At 48.2% G+C, this 19,151-nt stretch overlaps 1 protein-coding gene across 3 annotated transcripts in view; it reads right to left on the bottom strand.

The window, feature by feature from the left end:
- The window catches only part of LOC144783784 (uncharacterized), a 528,515-nt gene that overhangs the window by 443,993 nt on the left and 65,371 nt on the right, over nt 1–19,151 (bottom strand). For all 3 annotated transcript variants that reach the window (XM_078662482.1, XM_078662480.1, XM_078662481.1), the window contains exons 2-3: nt 12,788–12,914; nt 11,332–11,433 (exon numbers count right to left, since the gene is read on the bottom strand). In XM_078662482.1, coding sequence (XP_078518608.1) covers nt 11,332–11,433; nt 12,788–12,914 — 229 coding nt within the window. The remainder of the gene's footprint in view (nt 1–11,331; nt 11,434–12,787; nt 12,915–19,151) is intronic.

Consider the following 19,151-nt stretch of genomic DNA (forward strand, 5'->3'; position numbering starts at 1 on the left):
TAGGTCACTGATTTGCAGGCCCTCTCTATGCACCCACCCTACACCTTCCTTTACCCAAACAAACATGCATCTTTCCTTCTGAAGGTTGTCACTTTCATTCATGTAGGCCAGAGCATTACCCCGCCTACCCTCTCCAATGAACTGCATGCCCGCTCTGTACACCCACCTTATACCACCTTTTACCCAGAAATCTGGTTTCAAGAGGGTTCTTAGAAATCATGCCTCCTTCCTTCCGAAGTTTGTGTACACCCTTTCAGGTAGGCCAAAACATCACCTTGCCCACCATCCTAGCTCTGCCTCACCCTTCCAAAGAAGAGGCTCCACCATCTGGACCCCAAATAAAGCACTGTCGTTCTACCTTGACTGAACAATAGAGTCTGGTTGATTAACTCTTCGTGGGCTATTCTGGAGCCAAAAATGGGGAAGGTTGTGCAGTAGCAGACCATCTCATGATGGATCGACCTGTGCATTAAGATCTGCTACCCATTGGCCAAGAAACAGCCCCCTGAGGGTTTGCAGGCTCCCTACACCGGGGCCAAAACTGCGACCACTATGTTAGTGTATGTTAGCGTGTGGTGTTACTGTACATCTGTCAGGTGGCGAAATGGGCATCACTGCACATGTTCCCAAAACATCAGTGCCTTGACAGTTTGGTCCGTCGTAACGGGCACTTCTCGGTCCTGCAGGACTTTTTGGTCTAATTGGATTCACAGACCCACCTCCGGGGTAGGTAATGCTCGAGTATCTATTCTAAGGTAAGGGATCTGCGGCTAGAATTGTCTATCAGATGAAAAAGTGACTTACCTTTGAGACTACGCCTAATGTGGAAGGGACTACGCCTAATTTGGTAGAGACTATCTAGCCGCAGATTCCTTACCAACCCTCCCATCCTCCCAGCTCTGTGAATGGGTTAAGCTGCAACAAACAACCTTTTTGGGGCCTTAGTCTTTTCTACACAGGTGGTCAGTGCTCATTGTGGCTCCATGCTATAGGAGTGGAAAGTCACAAAAGTAACGGATGTAAATACGACAAAATGGCACCTATATAGGTACCTCATATGTGTCTTCAAGTGCAGCAGAAGTGGAGCCAAACGACATCCCCTACCAACATGCAGGGGTACTGCTCGAAAATCTTCCAGATCAAGTCTAGGATATTCTAAAGTAAGGACTCTGCAGCTAGATAGCCTCTACCAGTTCAGGCGTTACCAAAGGTAAGTAACTTGTTTGTTAGGTCATTTAACTTCCCTATGTGTCCATCTGACAGACTGAAATAACTTATTGGGATTTTTAAAACAGGGTGTCTTAGAATCAATCAACCAATATCCCTTTTCACCAAGATCACACACTTTATTGCAATCTCCTTTTAGCAGAATTAAATTCTGGCAAATTTTCTGCAATGAAGTCTAATATGTGTTGGCTTTGAAAATATATAAATTAATAGCATTGTTATTCACAAAGCCAAAAGCTTACACTTTCCTAATGCGAGTCCTATTAGCTATGGCAATGCTTATTGGTAGCAAGCAAGGACAGTGCTGTTGTGGTGCTGAGTGATGATGTGGTAGGGCTGAGGGATGTGGCGGTGTATTAGAGTGATATGGCGGTGACCCCGAGTGATATGGCGGTGACCCCGAGTGATATGGCGGTGTCCCCAGAGTGATGCGGCGGTGCCCCAGAGTGATGCGGCGGTGCCACCCGAGAGATGTGGCGGTGCCACCCGAGTGATGTGGAGGTGCCACCCGAGTGATGTGGTGGTGCCACCCGAGTGATGTGGTGGTGCCACCCGAGTGATGTGGTGGTGCCACCCGAGTGATGTGGTGGTGCCACCCGAGTGATGTGGTGGTGCCCCCGAGTGATGTGGTGGCGCCCCCGAGTGATGTGGTGGCGCCCCCGAGTGATGTGGTGGCGCCCCCGAGTGATGTGGTGGCGCCCCCGAGTGATGTGGTGGCGACCCCGAGTGATGTGGTGGCGACCCCGAGTGATGTGGTGGCGACCCCGAGTGATGTGGTGGCGCCCCCGAGTGATGTGGTGGCGCCCCCGAGTGATGTGGTGGCGCCCCCGAGTGATGTGGTGGCGCCCCCGAGTGATGTGGTGGCGCCCCCGAGTGATGTGGTGGCGCCCCCGAGTGATGTGGTGGCGCCCCCGAGTGATGTGGTGGCGCCCCCGAGTGATGTGGTGGCGCCCCCGAGTGATGTGGTGGCGCCCCCGAGTGATGTGGTGGCGCCCCCGAGTGATGTGGTGGCGCCCCCGAGTGATGTGGTGGCGCCCCCGAGTGATGTGGTGGCGCCCCCGAGTGATGTGGTGGCGCCCCCGAGTGATGTGGTGGCGCCCCCGAGTGATGTGGCGGCGCCCCCGAGTGATGTGGCGGCGCCCCCGAGTGATGTGGCGGCGCCCCCGAGTGATGTGGCGGCGCCCCCGAGTGATGTGGCGGCGCCCCCGAGTGATGTGGCGGCGCCCCCGAGTGATGTGGCGGTGCCCCCGAGTGATGTGGCGGTGCCCCCGAGTGATGTGGCGGTGTCCCCGAGTGATGTGGCGGTGTCCCCGAGTGATGTGGCGGTGTCCCCGAGTGATGTGGCGGTGTCCCCGAGTGATGTGGCGGTGTCCCCGAGTGATGTGGCGGTGTCCCCGAGTGATGTGGCGGTGTCCCCGAGTGATGTGGCGGTGTCCCCGAGTGATGTGGCGGTGTCCCCGAGTGATGTGGCGGTGTCCCCGAGTGATGTGGCGGTGTCCCCGAGTGATGTGGTACAGCAGCACAGAGACTGAAGCTAAGAACACGCAGGGTTGAGTGCTACAAAGCGCGTTCAGTTTATCAAAGCACAGAATGTTGGAGCCAGGAAAAGGCAAGGGGAAATAGGAAAACACAAGGAGAGTGTATAATGACAGAGGCAGCGAGGGCTGGGGCTTGGACAGCAATCAAGTACGGGGTCGAGAAGGCACTGAATGGGAGAACACGGAAAACACCCAGGGCCAAGGAAGGAAGATACAAGCACACGGGAGAGCAGGCGGAGACCAGAGGGCAAGGAGTAGCAAGCAAAACAAGCTCTCGGCATTGCTGTGGCGGGGGAGCGGGAGCGCATTCCTTTGAAGTCTGATGGGGGGGTGGGGGAGCGGCAGCCTTTGAAGTCTGATTGGGGGGGGGAGCGGCAGCCTTTGAAGTCTGATGCGAGGCACAGACAAATGGTGGTGTGTGACGTGGCTGGCGCTGTGCACGCGCATAGATCACATGAACTGTGTCTAATCTGCTGTTTTGGTAGACTGTTCTTTTCCCCTTACTATAATCTCGCCGGAGCAATGCGCAAGCGCATTAGCTCAGGCGAGACCTAAAAAAGGGCATTTCACTCCAGGTTGAAAGTAACCACCCATTGCATGAGGAACTAGGAGGGAGAATTATGGTGTAGAGAGAGGTGACATGCTGTTCAGGTTTGATCCGAGGGCTCAGCCCATAAGTTGGAGTGCTTTGAGTGTAGGAGTTGTGAAACATGAATGTTCCAGTCGAATAAAAGTATTGTATGAGAGGCTGCCAAGTGTGGGTGAATTTCCCCTCTGTGCCGGTAATTTTATGATAAAATTTCCATGGTTAGGATTTGCCACATGCATGTGTAGAATGTAGCTAGTTGAGGCATGTTTTTTTTTTCCAATGTAGAGCTACTAGTTGCTTGGCAGCACCCAACATGTGGCTAATTAGAGGCCATTCTGCATGAGTCATGGCTTGTAATAGCAGGGGTCAGACACCTAGGTTTACCCTAGAGTAGGATTTTGGCAGGGGAAAACCTACTGTTCCCTTAATGTGAATAAGAATATCTTTTGAAAAGTTTGTGAAGGTTGGGAAGGAACACCAGATGTGTAAGAAGTCTCCTGGTGCCGCCATACAAAGCTGGCAGAGTGTGAAGAGGCAGACGTAAGCGCACAGGTGTGCGGTACCAGCGTCTCATTAATTTGTATGCCGATTTGCGTTGTGATATGCATTTATGTATTCGAGGGATATCACGCCAAAGTTGTTCTCATTGTTTTGTAGTTATGTCTTCACTAACATCCGCGTACCTTTGTGTTTGGTAAGGATGTGGGTTGGATGGGGAAGGGGAATGTTGGACAACCTAGTATGTGCAAGACCTGAGCCAGTGAGTCCCATCAAAAAACAGAACTAAGGTCTCAAAGGCGGTGAGCAGGCATGTCACTCCCTGTGCGTTGGATGGGTAGATGGCCCAGTGGCATAGCTGAAGATACTGTATCCCAGTGGATGCAGAAAGGTGAAACTCCTGTCAACATTGGTCAAGTCTTAAAGGATTCGTCCTCAAACAGGTCCCCAAGAGTGCAGCAGTCCCTCTCTCTCCAATGGCTGAAAGAGTGTGGTCGAAATCGAGATTTCGTATCTCCAAAACTGTTTTTGTATGGATTGCGATATAGTCTCCACTGTCTCACGTGTTTGGGGAGCCACACCAAATCACAGAGGGGCCTACAGGCCACAGCCGAGTCCATATGAAACCAGTGCTTGTAACTTTCCCTCACAAAGCACTCTGAGATGTAGCATAGATGGGCTGTCCAGTAATATTCATGGAGGTTGGGCACACCAATACCCCCCATTTCATGGCAGCATCAATGCCGTGTTAGAAAATCAAGGGCCTTTACCCTCTGCAGATGAAGGTATGTCGTACTGGGGGCGCATAATCTCATCTTGAGGGATTGGGGTGGGCAGGGTTTGAAAGAGATCGAGGCTTTTAAGCAGGAGAGACATCTTTACCGCATGTAGACGACCCAGCCATGAAACTGAACTGGCTTCCAGCGGCAAAGCTCTTCCAGGATGGATTTCCAATTTTCCAATATTTCGGGTAGTTGGCCATTGTCCATGTAGTTAAAGTGAGGTTGAGACCCAGGTATTTAATAGAGGGTGAGGCCCAGTGAAAGAGCGTGAGGGACTCTAAAGCCGGTAGGTCAGCAGGAGGGATGGTTAGGTTTAGAGCTTGGGATTTAGACATATTGATTTTGAAGCCCTTCAACCTCTTCAAATGCACTCAAAGTCCATACTGGTGCCGGAAGAGATGACTCGAGATAGGCATGGGTCTGTATAAGATTGTCTGTTATGTTATGTTAAAAAAATGTATTGAGCGCGGCTAACACCATTAGGTTTCTTGGCGCTTGTGCTGAGGGAGCAGTGAGGGAAGCGTGAGAGCAGAAACTAAATGTAGGACTCGGTAAAGAGGAAGGTTTTAAGGAGGGATCTGAACCTGGAGTATGGAGAAGGCAGCCTAAGAGGAAGGGGAAGGGAATTCCAAAAAGATGGAGCTAGAAATGAAAACCTAAGGCCACCGTGTTTTTTCCTCTTAAATCTGGGAACTGATAGCAGGGCCATCTGGGATGACCGGAGATTGCGAGGAGGAGCATACGGGTGGAGAAGGGAGGAAATAAAAAGGGGACCTTGGCCTGCAAGGGATTTTGAAATAATGCAGCCTAACTTAAACTTACAGCGAGCAGATACCGGAAGCCAGTGGAGACTTTTTAGGAGGGGACGAACGTGTTGATCTCTAGGTTGGTGGTAAATCAGGCGGGCAGCCTGATTTTGGATCAACTGAAGTCTCTTAAGTTGGTAGTCAGGAATGCCTACATACAGTGCGTTTGCGTAGTCAAGCTTAGAAATGACTAACGCAAGCAAGGCCAAAGTAAGAGCTTCGGTAGTGAGTAGGCGAGAGATTTCGCGGATTTTCCTGAGTTGGAAGTGGCTGGAGGACACTACTGCGCTGATCTGCGGCGTCATAGAAAGATCGTTACTAATGACGACTCCCAGGCTTTTGGCTGAATTAACTGGGCAAGGAGGGCTGCCCAGACTTGCCGGCCAAAAGGAAGGTTGCCAAGGATTGGAAAGTCCCCCGACAAGAACCAGCTCGGTCTTGTCGGGGTTGAGCTTCAGATGGTTTGAGCTCATCCAATTGCTAATAAAGCAGAGCGTGTTTTGAAAAGTAGTGATTGATTCGTCAGAGGAATCAATGGTAAAGACCAGTTGAATGTCATCCGCGTAATTAAACGCGGTGACACTCAACCCACGAAGGGAACGGATTAAAGGAACCAGGTACAAATTAAAAAGGAGGGGGGACAAAGAGGAGCCCTGCGGGACGCCGCAGGTCAGCTCGACCTGAGTAGCGGAGAACTGGGACAGCCTGACGGCTTGTTGGCGTTTAGTCAGGAAAGACTGAACCCAGTCCAGGGCGGTACCCTGGATGCCAGCCTCTCTGACACAGTCGACCAAAATACCGTGGTCGACCGTGTCAAAGGCGGCCGACAGATCCAAGAGGACCAGGGCCTGACAGATGTTGGCGTCGGTCCCTCTGCGCAATTCCTCCATCACGGAGAGGATAACTGCCTCTGTGGAATGCGCAGGTCTAAACCCGGCCTGCTGGGGGTCCAAGATGCACGAGTCCTCAACAAAAGTGCTAAGGGTTTGGGTTACAGGCGACTCCAGGACTTTACTGAGGAAGGGGAGGAGGGATATAGGGCGATAGTTGCTCATGATGGAGGGGTCTGCCAAAGGTTTTTTCAGGATGGCAACCACCTCGGCCTGTTTAAAGGAGCAAGGAACCTCCCCAGTGGCCGAAGAGTTGTTTAGAAGGGCCAAGGGGGGTTCAGGGCAGGAAGTAAAGGCTTCCCGAAGGGCAGAGGGGGGGCAACAGTCACGAGGAGAACCAGAAGAGACTTTGTGCAAGAGTGAAAGAAAGTTAACTTTCGAAATGGGGGGAATCGGAGTTAAAATATGGGTATTGAGATGATGGCAGGGAACAATAGGCGGAGAGGGGACTGGCGGGGCTTGGACAGAGATACTGGTTTTAATCTTAACAATTTTTTCCACAAAAAATTGGTTCAGGGAATCACATAGGGATTGGGAGGGGAGGGGCGCAATAGTGACTCTCACCGGATTAGACAGTTCCTCCATAATTGAAAATATATCCTTGGATTTGTTTGAGGAGTCCAGAATTCTGTTGGAAAAAAAGAGGGATTTAGCCAAAGCTATGGCTGATTTATACTCTCTAAGCAGGGAGGAGAATATCTCTTTGGTCTCGGGGGAGTACCCCCGGCGCCAGCGCCGTTCTGCCTGACGAAGACCACGTTTTTGGGCTCTAAGATCCTCGGTAAACCACCTCTGGGCGTCATGACTACACCTCGCTCTGACTAGTTTTAAGGGTGCCACCAAGTCAGCAGCAGAGGTAAGCCAGTGAGTAAGACCCTGTGTCTGAGAATCGATAGAAACAGAAGATCCAGTGGTGGGTGTGGCAGATGAACTAAGAAGGGAGGTAAATTCGTTTAGGTCAGCCCTGTTCCAATTGCGTGCCAAGAAATTGGTTTCTCGGACCTTGGTAACAGGGGAGGGCATAGCTAAAGTGAAAGTAATTAAAAAATGATCTGACCAGAGGCAGGGGAGAATAAGGGGTGCAGAAATGTCCAGGCAGGAGGTCCAAACATGGTCTAAAGTGTGGCCCTTGACATGAGTGGGTGAGTGTATGTGTTGAGTGCAGTTTAAGCCTAGCATGAGGTCTGAGAAGGCCAGTGAGCCTGGGGTTTCATGAGCATCCGACGGCCAGTAATTGAAGTCTCCCAGGACCAAAACGTTGGCATTATTGATGGTGAGCTGGGAGATAAGATCACCAAACTGGGCCGAGAAACTGGGCATGGATTGAGGGGGGCGATAGACCAGGGCGCATATGAGGGATGACCCTGGCTGCTCCAGTCTAAGTACCAGACAATCAGTCATGGGGATACTGGTAGTGGGCACTGGGGAGAAACGAATTGGGTGCCTAATAATGGCTGCAACCCCCCCACCAGCTTTGCCAGAGGAACGATTGACTTGCAGTATATAATATCCCGGGGGGATGGCCGCCAGGATGTCGGCCATCCCCCCGGGAACAAAGATTTTGTTAGTGCGCCCCTGAAAGATATGCCCACAATATCTTCAGTTTGTCAAATGGTAACAGCCAAGGGCTCTACAGCGAGGGAAAATAGAAGGGTAATAGCCCAGCCAGGTGCCCCTCTTTAGGTAGATGGTTTGGGACAGGTCTCCGATCACAAGAATTCTACCACTGGGAGAAGTATAAAAGGCCATTATTCTAGTGATGGTATGAGGCGCAGAGGGAAGGGTCCTTGCCCGGTTTTGGAATTTACATGATCTCCGCAAAATGGCTGTGAAGGTGTTTAACAGCGCTAACAAGTGACCTTGCAGTGAGGGGAAGAAATTTACAATCGGGACCCAGGGTCTTGCCAAGGGGGAGGCCTTTAAGGGTGATTTGGATCTCCTCCACTGAAAAAAGGGCATCAAGCTACTCAGAGTGCAGTCGGTCAAAAGTGTCCCACATACTGCCTGCATGGTAGCTATCAATGGCATACTGAAGGGCATCTTCGCCATTGCAAAGATTGTGATGGAAGTCATGGACCACCTGTTTTGTCGCTTTCTGAACTTGTCCAGGTGCCATTCGCAATCAGGAGCCCAAGAATGTGTCAAGAAGGTTTCCACCATATTACTTCCTTCATAATATTTTGAGTGCAAGCAAAGAGCACTCTGCTTTGTGCGATTAGCCCATAGCTAGCCCCTTAGCAAAGCCAGGTGCAGTTTACTGAGCCAAGACAAGATGGAATGATCAAGACGTACCAGGTCCTTGATGTCAGCTGCTAGTTGGGCTCCAGTACCCGGGCAATAGATTAGTAGTAATTGCACCTCCAATGGTGGCCTTGAACTCATCCCAGAGTACATGTGCCGAGATGTCGGGGGTGTGTTGAGGTAAAAGTAGTTTGGTTTTGCTTTTGGATGTCCTCAACATCTAACGGATTGAGCAGTATTTGTACGGGAAGGCGCCATCGCTAGCAAGACCGGGTTGTTTTCCCTATTCTAGACCAAGTCAGTTCTAGTTGTGTGTGGTCGGATATTGAAATATTTGATAGGAGGGTAGTGTCCAGGTCATGCAGCAGGGAGTGAGAAAGAGGTAGCCGATACGCAAGTATGACTGGCGAACAAGTGAGAAGAAGGAGAAGAATGAGAAATCCCAGGTGTCTGGATGGTGGTATCAACCAGGTCCATATCAGCAATGTCGCGTCTGAGAGCAGCAGACATCAGTTCCCTGGAAGGAGGCTGCGCTGCAGTTGAGGTCAGGGTCCCAGACCATATTGAAGTCCCCCCACCCCCATCACCACATGCCCTTCATCCCTTGACAAGTGGTCTTTAAGCAATCCCCCGAGATAAGCATCTTGGGCCTGGGTGGGAGATTAGCCGTTTACAAGAGTGAGGGTTTATGAGCTGCGTTGAACCGCTAGCGTCAAGAAACGGCCCTCCCCATTCCGAATCACCCCCAAAACCTTAGAGCAGAAGGTAGCCTTACAAAGAATCACAACTCCAGCTGTCTTGGTGGAGGAATATGCCTAGTGGCAGTTGAGGTACATAAGACGTGCCATGCGGGGAGTGTAGTGTCGGAGGTGGGTTTCGTGCAGAAAAATAACATCAGCGTTCTGCTGGAGGAGATATCGCCATACCTGTTTTCTCGTGTTTAATGTGTTGAGCCCCCGCACATTGACAATGAGGAGTTAAACACTGGAGACAGTGGTCATGAGGGAGGAAAATGGGATGTGCAATGGGGCAAATGTGTAGATGGTGTTAAGGGAACGGTCAGGGACAATAAAAGCGGAAGGTAGCAGGGAGGGACAATAGGCAAACCCCAGTTGACCCACAGTTCTTGTGGAAAACGAGAAGCAATCAAATGAGGGGGGCAGGTCGCCTATAGTAAGAGGAAGGGGTGTATGGCATGTGTGATGGGTTATGTATGGGGGGGAATGTTTCCCAGGGGTGCCATACAACCTAGAGAAAGAAAATACATGTTAATGTGAACAAGAGGCAAAGGCCAACCAGGCCAAGACAATTGACCCAGAACTTGGTTGAGCCAATGAAAGGAGGTCAGCCATACAGGGGATTTCACTCCTCAAAGGTCTGGATCAGTGGGACGGGTCCACGGAAACTACAAGCTCAGGGCAATTCAGACCTCAGGGCCTACGACTGTCAGGGCCAGCAGTAGGTAAACGCTTATAAGGTCCCAAAGGCGAGACCTCTTGGCTATGCCAATGCTAGTTATTTTGTGTGGACCTCCTTAATGAATCGCATGCATCATTTATTGTCTGAGTATATTTTGCAGATGTTTAACACTCCTCTCTGAGAGGCTACTCTACCACACTACCCGCTAGAAGAGGACACTGGGATTGCTACAGCAAGCCCATGTCCACTCATAAGGGACAATCTGGACTCTGCATGGTATACCTCTTTTTGGTATACCATATAAAGAGCCAACTCCCTACATCTACCTAGGAGATACCACTTTTTTAAATTTGGACTGAATGTTTTAAAATTATATCGCAATAACAAATGTTTTGACTGAAATGTGTTGTTCTCAGTAGAGAACTAAATCAAATAAATAAATACTTGAAAAAATAACTAGTAGATACCTCTCCCTTTGTTCTTACACTCGGATTACACCTGTGCCCACCTTTAGCCTTTGAGTTCTTCACTAATTTACCTCCATCACTACTGGTGAAAGGCGATATACAACCTTTTCATTAATTTAAAAAAAAATTACTAGAGAACCACAGTTCCCTGAATAGGATGCAGAACATGGCACCTTGCTGCAGTCATACTAATGCTCTCTCTTCAACTGGTATTGCCAGAGGTATTTATGTGTCATATTTTCCCCCTTGTTCTACTTTTCAATCTATACGTTAAGATAATTAAATACCTATTGTATAACCTCTGCTTCTTCTCTTCAACAATACAGATTAATATGCTTGAATTCCTCTTCATGATAATTCAGAGGCAATCTTGCACCAATTTGATGGGACTACTCTGGACAGTCTCTGGTATGTCTTTATATTTCATATGATATGGATTCTCGTAGCACTTCAGAGCATGAATTGAACCGCTTTACTCCTTTTCTGATCAAGTCCATGTTAGGAAGGGTAGAATAAGGCATACTGTTGTAACAAGTGTACGTTACTTAAGGAAGACAAGAGCATTTCAGTATTTAACTGTTCAGATCAGATGAAAACATTGCCTAAGGGTACGGAGAAAGTGCAATCTTCATACCGAATGGTAAAGCATCCTTTCAACACACACTCAGCAGCATTTTTTGCTTTGTGCCTCGCCCTTTAAAAAGAAAAGCTGTGCCACAAGGAAATAAGCACATCATGTCAAGAAATAGAAAACGCCACAGTATGTAGGTGGCACTCTTGACAAACTTAAGTTTTAATCCGTCGATGTTTAGTTCAGCTCCAGGCAGTGCTGCCTGCTTACACAATCTATATGTGCCACTTGAAGCTCACTCACCTAGTTTGTGATAGTTTTCTCTGGAAGTGTACTGTCCTCCGGTCCAGGGCTCCTCACCCTTTTCAATCCTTCGCATAATATCGGGCTTGACCATTGCATAACCTGTTTATGTAGAAAGCACAAGACTGAATTACTCCCATTTAAAACATCCACGGACAAATCATCAAAATACCTAGCCACTGATATACAAGAGGTTAACACTGAAATCTACAAATAATCAATAGTTGCACCTTTGGTTCTTAATGACATCTCTTCTTGTAAATGCAAAAGTAAAGTAATGAAATGCTTCACATGTTACAAGAACTATGATATCCCAAAGGACACCAGGAGTCGGACACCCTACTGTTCATACACAAGCTGTGCTTTTGAATGTTGTAGTGGCCCTAGCATGGAACGATGCAAAGCTTTGTGTGACTGCGGTCAGTGGATGCTCAGCCCTTACTTATTAGCATGACTCCTGGAAGAGGAGCAACAAATTAAGCACAAGTAGGTAAAAAAGCCAATCTCGCCAAGGCAGCTTTAGGGAAGTAAAGATATTGGATAAGACCTAAAGAAGGAATCTCTTGCTTGCATTCATTTACTTGGGGTCAAGGGGTAGTCAGTGAAGATGGGAAAGAGCATGTGTGGTGAGGAAGATAGAGTCAATTTATAGACAACCTCGTGGAATGCCAACTGGTAGAAGATGCAGCATCCATAGGACACAAGGAGAAGCAGCATTTATGTTTGGAGTATACTACACAATCAGTGAGGAGTTGCTCTAGGACAGGCACGGCTCCCTTCAATATTCCTGTCATTAGTAGGGAAACCATGAAGATTCTGCAAATGGTTTCATTATATGCCATTTAAACCCTCCCAGGCCCAATTCATTGCACTGTTATCTACAACAAGGATTAGGCAGCTTTACATTGCACCAGTCACGGTAGCAGTCCACGTACACACTGCTCAAATGACCAAGAACAAAATCAATAAAGGAGCCAACAACCACAGTCCGACTTTAGTGAATTGACTCTAGTGTAGACAAAGAATATAGCTGCTGGTTGAGGCACAAGGTGTAAAGAAAATGTGAGAGCTAGCCTTGCTGTCTAAGTGCCAAAGTTCTAATATCAGTTTAACCCCAGTGAGACCGCTTTGGATTAGGCCTACGTGTGTGACGCGAGCCTGTGCTACAGACAGGCCTAGTTTAAGATGAACGTACAGGAGAAATGGGAAAGGGAAGCATTTCCTGGCAGGTCCGTGCTCCTGAAATATCAACAGTACCCTAGCAGAGTATGTTCAGTAAGACCGGTCAGACTAGATTTCCTTCTGGCCAACTCTTCCCACGCTCCACTAGCCAATCAGAACTACAGACTTAACAACAGAAGACTTCTCTACTATTAGAATGTTTGGAGGGTCTGAGGAAAGAAGCCATTTCAGTGCTTCCTCCAGGAACAGGGCTGTGCTAGAAAGATCTCCTTACCCAGTGAAATCATGGAATCGTAATTTTCCTTCATGACATCTGTGTATAGCTCCTTCTGCAAGTCGGACAGGCCGCTCCACTCCTCCTCCGAGAAATACACCGCCACGTCATCAAAGGCCATGGACACCTGGACGGAAGGGGGTTGAGAATGTGGAGAAGTCTGAGTTACTAAGAGACAATAGGGACAGATGAGAACAGCAGAACACAACATAGTTTAAAGCAAAAACCAACACAGAGTATTCGGGCAATTATCAGAGGGCACCCTTTCCATAATCAATCTACCTGACGAGTGCCCACTCCCACCCGTCGGTGCAGCCATTTAAAATGTCACATCTGTCAGTCTCTCCGACTAACAGCTTCTTGGCACCTTATCAACAAGCAAAACTACAAGAAAACTGTATTAATTAGAAAAGATAGCTCCATAGGAATATATGGCAAGACATATAGCTGAATGAGAGCGACAAAACATTAACAGTAGAAGGAGGAGCGGATGATCCAAAATAAAACACTCTGAGGGAAGCCGTAGAATTCGCTTACATATCAAACCTACTGCATGAATGTATTTGAAAAAGGTTAAAAACTCTGATGCTTTGCCAAAACTATTGAAAATATATGTCCCACAATGTCGCAACATGGGTGGGCACCAGGCGATACCTCAGCAAGTAGCTCGGAAAAAGCGCCTCTCATTTCCATTTATTTAGTGTGAGCAGGATGGCAAACACTGTAGGGGTCAGACCTTCTGATATTGATCAGTGATCACCAACCTTTGTGGTGCTCACACTTAATTTTCATATTTTGTTTTCTAGGGAGATGCACTAATTACGACGCCTTGGTAGGTCCAGCACAGGGCCTGCCTGGGAGAACAGCATAGAGTACAATAAACAGCATCTATTTTTAAGGTGATCTCCGTGAACATCTCATCGAAGATCTGTTTTTTCCTCTCTATGGGTCGTTTCCTCATGACCTTTGTGGTAGCCACCTCCACCATTCACAAGGGCAACAAGCATTTGCAATGCAATAGGTCTCGCATTTGGGAGAGTTTAAGCTATTGGCATTATAAATGACAATGCCTTTTATTTATCTGTTTTGATAATTAACATAAACAAGCATTTGCAATGCAATAGGTCTCGCATTAGGAAAGTTTGAGCTATTGGTATTGTAAATGACACATTTTTTATTTATGTGTTGGTTTTGAAAATAGCGAAAATAGCTTTGTCATTTACAATGCCAAAAGTTTTAACTTTCGCAAATGTGACACCTATAGCATTTGTAATGCAATATGTGTTGTATTTACGTGACTTAGATGTATTGATATTACAAATAAAAAGGGTGCAGTGTGTGTGTGAGGGTGCAGTGTGTGTGTGTGAGGGTGCAGTGTGTGTGTGTGAGGGTGCAGTGTGTGTGTGTGAGGGTGCAGTGTGTGTGTGAGGGTGCAGAGTGTGTGAGGGTGCAGAGTGTGTGAGGGTGCAGAGTGTGTGAGAGTGCAGAGTGTGTGAGAGTGCAGAGTGTGTGAGAGTGCAGAGTGTGTGAGAGTGCAGAGTGTGTGAGGGTGCAGAGTGTGTGAGGGTGCAGAGTGTGAGGGTGCAGAGTGTGTGAGGGTGCAGAGTGTGTTAGGGTGCATAGTGTGTGAGGGTGCAGAGTGTGTGAGGGTGCAGAGTGTGTGAGGGTGAGTCTCCTGGGAACATAAACTATGGGAAAATGAATATTGGGAAACATTACATACGTGCAGGAGTTTGCATGGCAATATACAAAATAAAGAAACATAGAGGTAAATACCAGCTTTAAAAAATCCATTAAGTTGCTAGAGACGCACAGCAGCTGTGATTTCATGTAAATAAAATAAAACAAGTCACTGCGAACACGCTGTGTAGCCAATAAATTATATGTCTGCCCACAAGGCTGTAGTCAGACACCCTTTCATGCACAGGACTTAAGTCTCAAACAATCTCTTGCCAGTGTTGTCAAAGTCAGGACTAGCTCCCCCTGGATGATTTCTAAAGCAGGCCTTTTGAGTGTAAATATTGGCGCTGGGGGGTTAAGTGTCGCTGGAGATCCTTCAAATCTCAGGCAGGAATCCCTGCAGGGCTGGCTCCGCTTTTCATCCTTCAAGCGAGGCTTACATTACACATAGCTCTGAGAGGCTATTAGTTAGTTGGTGCGCGCTGCCTAACTGGTCTAATCAATGGTCAACAGGGGAGAGGCAGATTCTGTATCTAAAGGAAGTGTTCATATAGTCTGTCTGCAGGGAAAAAAGTCGAGGTGCTGCAGCGACATGTTCAAGATCACACAGTGTGCCTCTCTGATAGCAGCCATAGCATTTCCAAAACTGTTTTATGTTTAAAAAAATCTTAATGGGCGTAGGATGATAACATATTCAGAAGTGGGTGCTTGAACAATATATCCAAACTTTTAGCACTGAAAACATCTATGTGTGTTTTTAGGTGTTTTAGTGGAAGAAATAATGGATGGTGCTATGAACAAAGTTTCTGGCAAAGGAGTTAGCTGATTCTTCTAAAGTAAAGGGATTACATTCAATTACTTGCTGACAGTACCAGGCGTGGTAGCATGTCTTCATCCTTTGAAAAAAGTACAGTGATCGAATGCTGCACATAGAGGGCATAGGGTAGACCTGTGTGCCAGCATTTGCGAAATGTACCGTAATTTTACTCTAGCTTTACTGGCTGCCTCTGTGAGAGTTCATCTCCTTAGGTCTTATGAGCCGCGCATGTTTGTCTGGCCATTAGGATGAAAGCTATGCCAGAATGTCTGGGCAAAACATCACACGTTCAGCTCTTGGTACTGCACGCAAAGCCTGGGCGTCGATGGACTGCACCTCTTTGTCAGGGGTGTTAAAAATGTGATAGGTATACTTGAGGCTGTGTGCATTAAACGTATCTTTTTTTGCATTTGGAGGCTAAATAACTACAATACAGTGTGACAGTTCGCAGAAGGAGGGGTAAATGTACCTGTACTGCCAGCCTTTGCCACCGCTACAGCCAGTACCCCCTGGCCCTCGAGGCCCGGGGTCGCTCTTGTTCGGCAGCCCCAGAACCTCCAGCTTGTTCTCGGTGTCGCAGACCCTGACCGGGGTGGTCTCCCCCTGCATGGCGACTCCGTGGACGCTGACCACACTGCAGCCCCCACCCCCGGGAGCTACAGCCTCCCGTGGTCTGCTCCTTGCGGTCTCCTCCTCGTCCTCTTCATTCCCAGGGCCTCTACAGTACAGCAGCTCAGAGAAGGGTCCCGGAGGTAGGATATTGCCTCCTTTCCTAAGTCCGCCCCGGCTTGGCGAACTCTACACCCGCCTCCCAGGGAGACACAGGGAAAGCAGGAGGCGGGACAAGTGATGACACCACAGCCACTACGCTTCCGGGGCCCTGCAGAACAAACGCTGGGATACCCTTCTGAAGTCAACATAGCGCCATTTTGGTTAAGGAGCAATACATGAACAATAGAACCAAACAATACTAGAACGTCAAGGTTCAACGGGAAGATCAGAAACCAAACTTGAAAAACACCTTCTGTAAGAGTAAACTATTGAAAATAGCAGAAAACGCAAACTGTAATGGAAGCTACGAATGAGACAATGTGAGCGTAGGCATTTCTTAATATTCTTATATTATTATATTAAATCAATCTCCTAGATTTGTTAAAAAATATATACGATTTAAAATTGATATAGTACAAACCTAATACATATGATGACAAACATTATTGTTATTCCTATGTTAAAAGTCCTAGGAACATCGTGCGGTCTCCATTTAAAGATGGCCGCTTTTTCGTATTCACGCAGGAACATTTACAGACAATCTTCCGAAAGAACAGTCAGGAGGCGACCGCCTGCAGTGTGCAAAGGGCCGCTCACTCCGAAAACGGTTTGCTATTCGTAGACTCGCAGACCGAAAACTGCCATCACCTAAACATTTGCTGACATCTTAAACAGGTATAATTTCTCATTCTTTAAACTGCTACTACTACAAAAACAAAGGTGATTGGCCCATGCTGCCGTTTTTGCTGGGGCCACGACGCACCCTGCAGTTAGAAATGATAGCGGACCAGAGAGGGAGCATGTCTAAAAGGAGTACTGCCTCCTGATTGGCTGAGGAGCCGACGCGGGAATCGAAACTAGTGGTGCGCGCGCACCAGAGGAGCGGGGGCAAGGGAGCGCGAAGACGCCGAGACGAGGTAAGGGATGTGTGTGTAAGCGCCGGGGGTTCTCTGTGTATGTGTGTGCGTGCGTGCGTGTGTGTATGCGGGGGGGTTCTGTATGTATGTATGTATGTGTGTGTGTATGCGTGGGGGGGCTGTATGTGTGTTGTGCATGTGTTGTGAAGAGCCTGTTGATGCGCGCGACCTGATCCCGGCAGGCTGCTGCTGCTGCTGCTGCGTGCGCGTGACAGTCTGTTGTCCTCTCCGGCTCCCTTTGAGTCCTTGAAAGCCGGAATGATAACAATAGTCTCGCTCTGCGACAGCAGGCCTTTGGCCTGCAATCGCAGGGCGAGACCTAATAAAAGGCATAGTTATTTACAATGCTAATAGCTGAAATTCTTGCAAATGCTAGACCCATTTCAATTCAAAGAAGCGGCTGCCACTGTCCCAGGCTGCTTGAAAAGTGAAAGTGTGCATGGCGTGCTGAATTTTGAAGGAAAGCATGTCATGCCTGCAGTAGGAGAAACTCATTAAGAAAAATAGCGCTTACAGACTAAATATGATGTACAGTGTAACAACCAAAGTAAAAGGGACAGTCCTCACGGGAGGTTACAAATGAAGATAAGGCGGGTACTAAGGAGGGACTATCAAGCCCATTAACAAATCAAAAGCCAGCATTTATAAAGGACAATGACACAAGCCAATGAAAAATATGGGCAGAGTGGGCGGGGCGCTGCCCAGGCTCGACCTAAAAATGCTCTGCCCCACTGACACTCATGTGGGCCTACTAAGAGTGTGCAGAGAACAGCTGAAGCTGTGAAGAGGAAATAAGAATATGGGAGGTTGAGAGATAATGCAGGTTGGGATATGCACAGGAGATTTCCCACTTGCTACTTCTCCAGCTTCTATCTTGCATTCTGGTCTTTGAAATCATAGGCAGATGATAGCAATTATAAACATGTCCATGGTATACTGTGCTAAATGTGGTTAAATGTGCAGGCAGCGGCTTGGCACCTGTTAAGTTGGCCTCGAAGGATGCAAAGCGTGTGTCCAAGAGATAAAAGCAAGTGCTAAGCTGGTGCAGTGCGCTCCAGTGATGAGGGGCCATGGGAGGCTGGACACATTGTTCGCTGCCCATGCCACTGCAATGTTCCGAGTAGCTGGCAATACACAGGGCACGTCTGTATTAAGCTTTTATAAACCATAACCATAGTTAGCGGTTCACTGTACAGGTTGTGTGGCGGGGAGGCTAGAATGCTATAGAGTTGGCTCTTACAATCCTAGGGGGAAAAATCAGCTTATGGCAGGTCGACAGGAGCAACAATCGAGTTGCTCCTTGAACGAATGGGTTTTAAGCTCAAGGGAAGGCAGGGTGCTGCCCTAGCAGAAACGGTTCCAGAGCAGAGAACAACACTGGGGCCTGCTCGATTTCTTGCAGGCTCACATACATACAGTCCAGGAATAAGAGAAAAACATTTCCTGAAACTGTGTGCAGTAACTTATTGCAGTGACCAAGTATCTCCTCCCGACCGAACTGCAATATCTACTGTAATGAGCGATATGGTAAGTGCTGGAGTGGAGTGCAGAGACTATGTCTTTATGCATGTGCGCCTGACTCTGCCTGGCACTTATTAGCAGGACCTACAGCAAATCATCATGCTAGTATTTGCTGTAGGAGCCACTTCACAATCCAGGGTTGCCGGAAAACAGACCCATCTCTAAAGATAAGATATCCTTGTAATTTAAATGTAACCTCTTTTTATCAGCTGCCCAGGTGTTTGTCTCCAGTGCTTAATTTGTAAGGGTGGTAAGCTCCAGTAGTAGATGTTCGGGCTGGACTGTTCCCATTGGGCGCAGGGTCAAGACTGGTTTGCATATGGCTGGGTCCAAACTGGAATGGAGAAGAAATAAAACGATGGATTTAGGCCCAGATCTCTGTACTGGGGTGAATGTATGACATTGTTCTGCATTCTGTCCATCAATTGTTCTTTTTGCATTTGTCACCCTGAGTGGGACGGGTATGCCCAGACGTGGGTCCCGTGCTCTCCAGGCAACTGGAGTCAAGCTATCCTGTCTGATGAGGGCTGAAAGCCCGACACCGGTCTTAGGATGCCGGTTTCCAGTCCAGGGAGGATGTGGCCTGGCAGTTCAGGCTGGACTGTTCCCATTGGGCGCAGGGTCAAGACTGATTTGCACAAGGCTGGGTCCAAACTGG

The sequence above is a fragment of the Lissotriton helveticus genome, chromosome 10 (genome assembly GCF_964261635.1).
Source record: "Lissotriton helveticus chromosome 10, aLisHel1.1, whole genome shotgun sequence".
Taxonomy (NCBI): domain Eukaryota; kingdom Metazoa; phylum Chordata; class Amphibia; order Caudata; family Salamandridae; genus Lissotriton; species Lissotriton helveticus.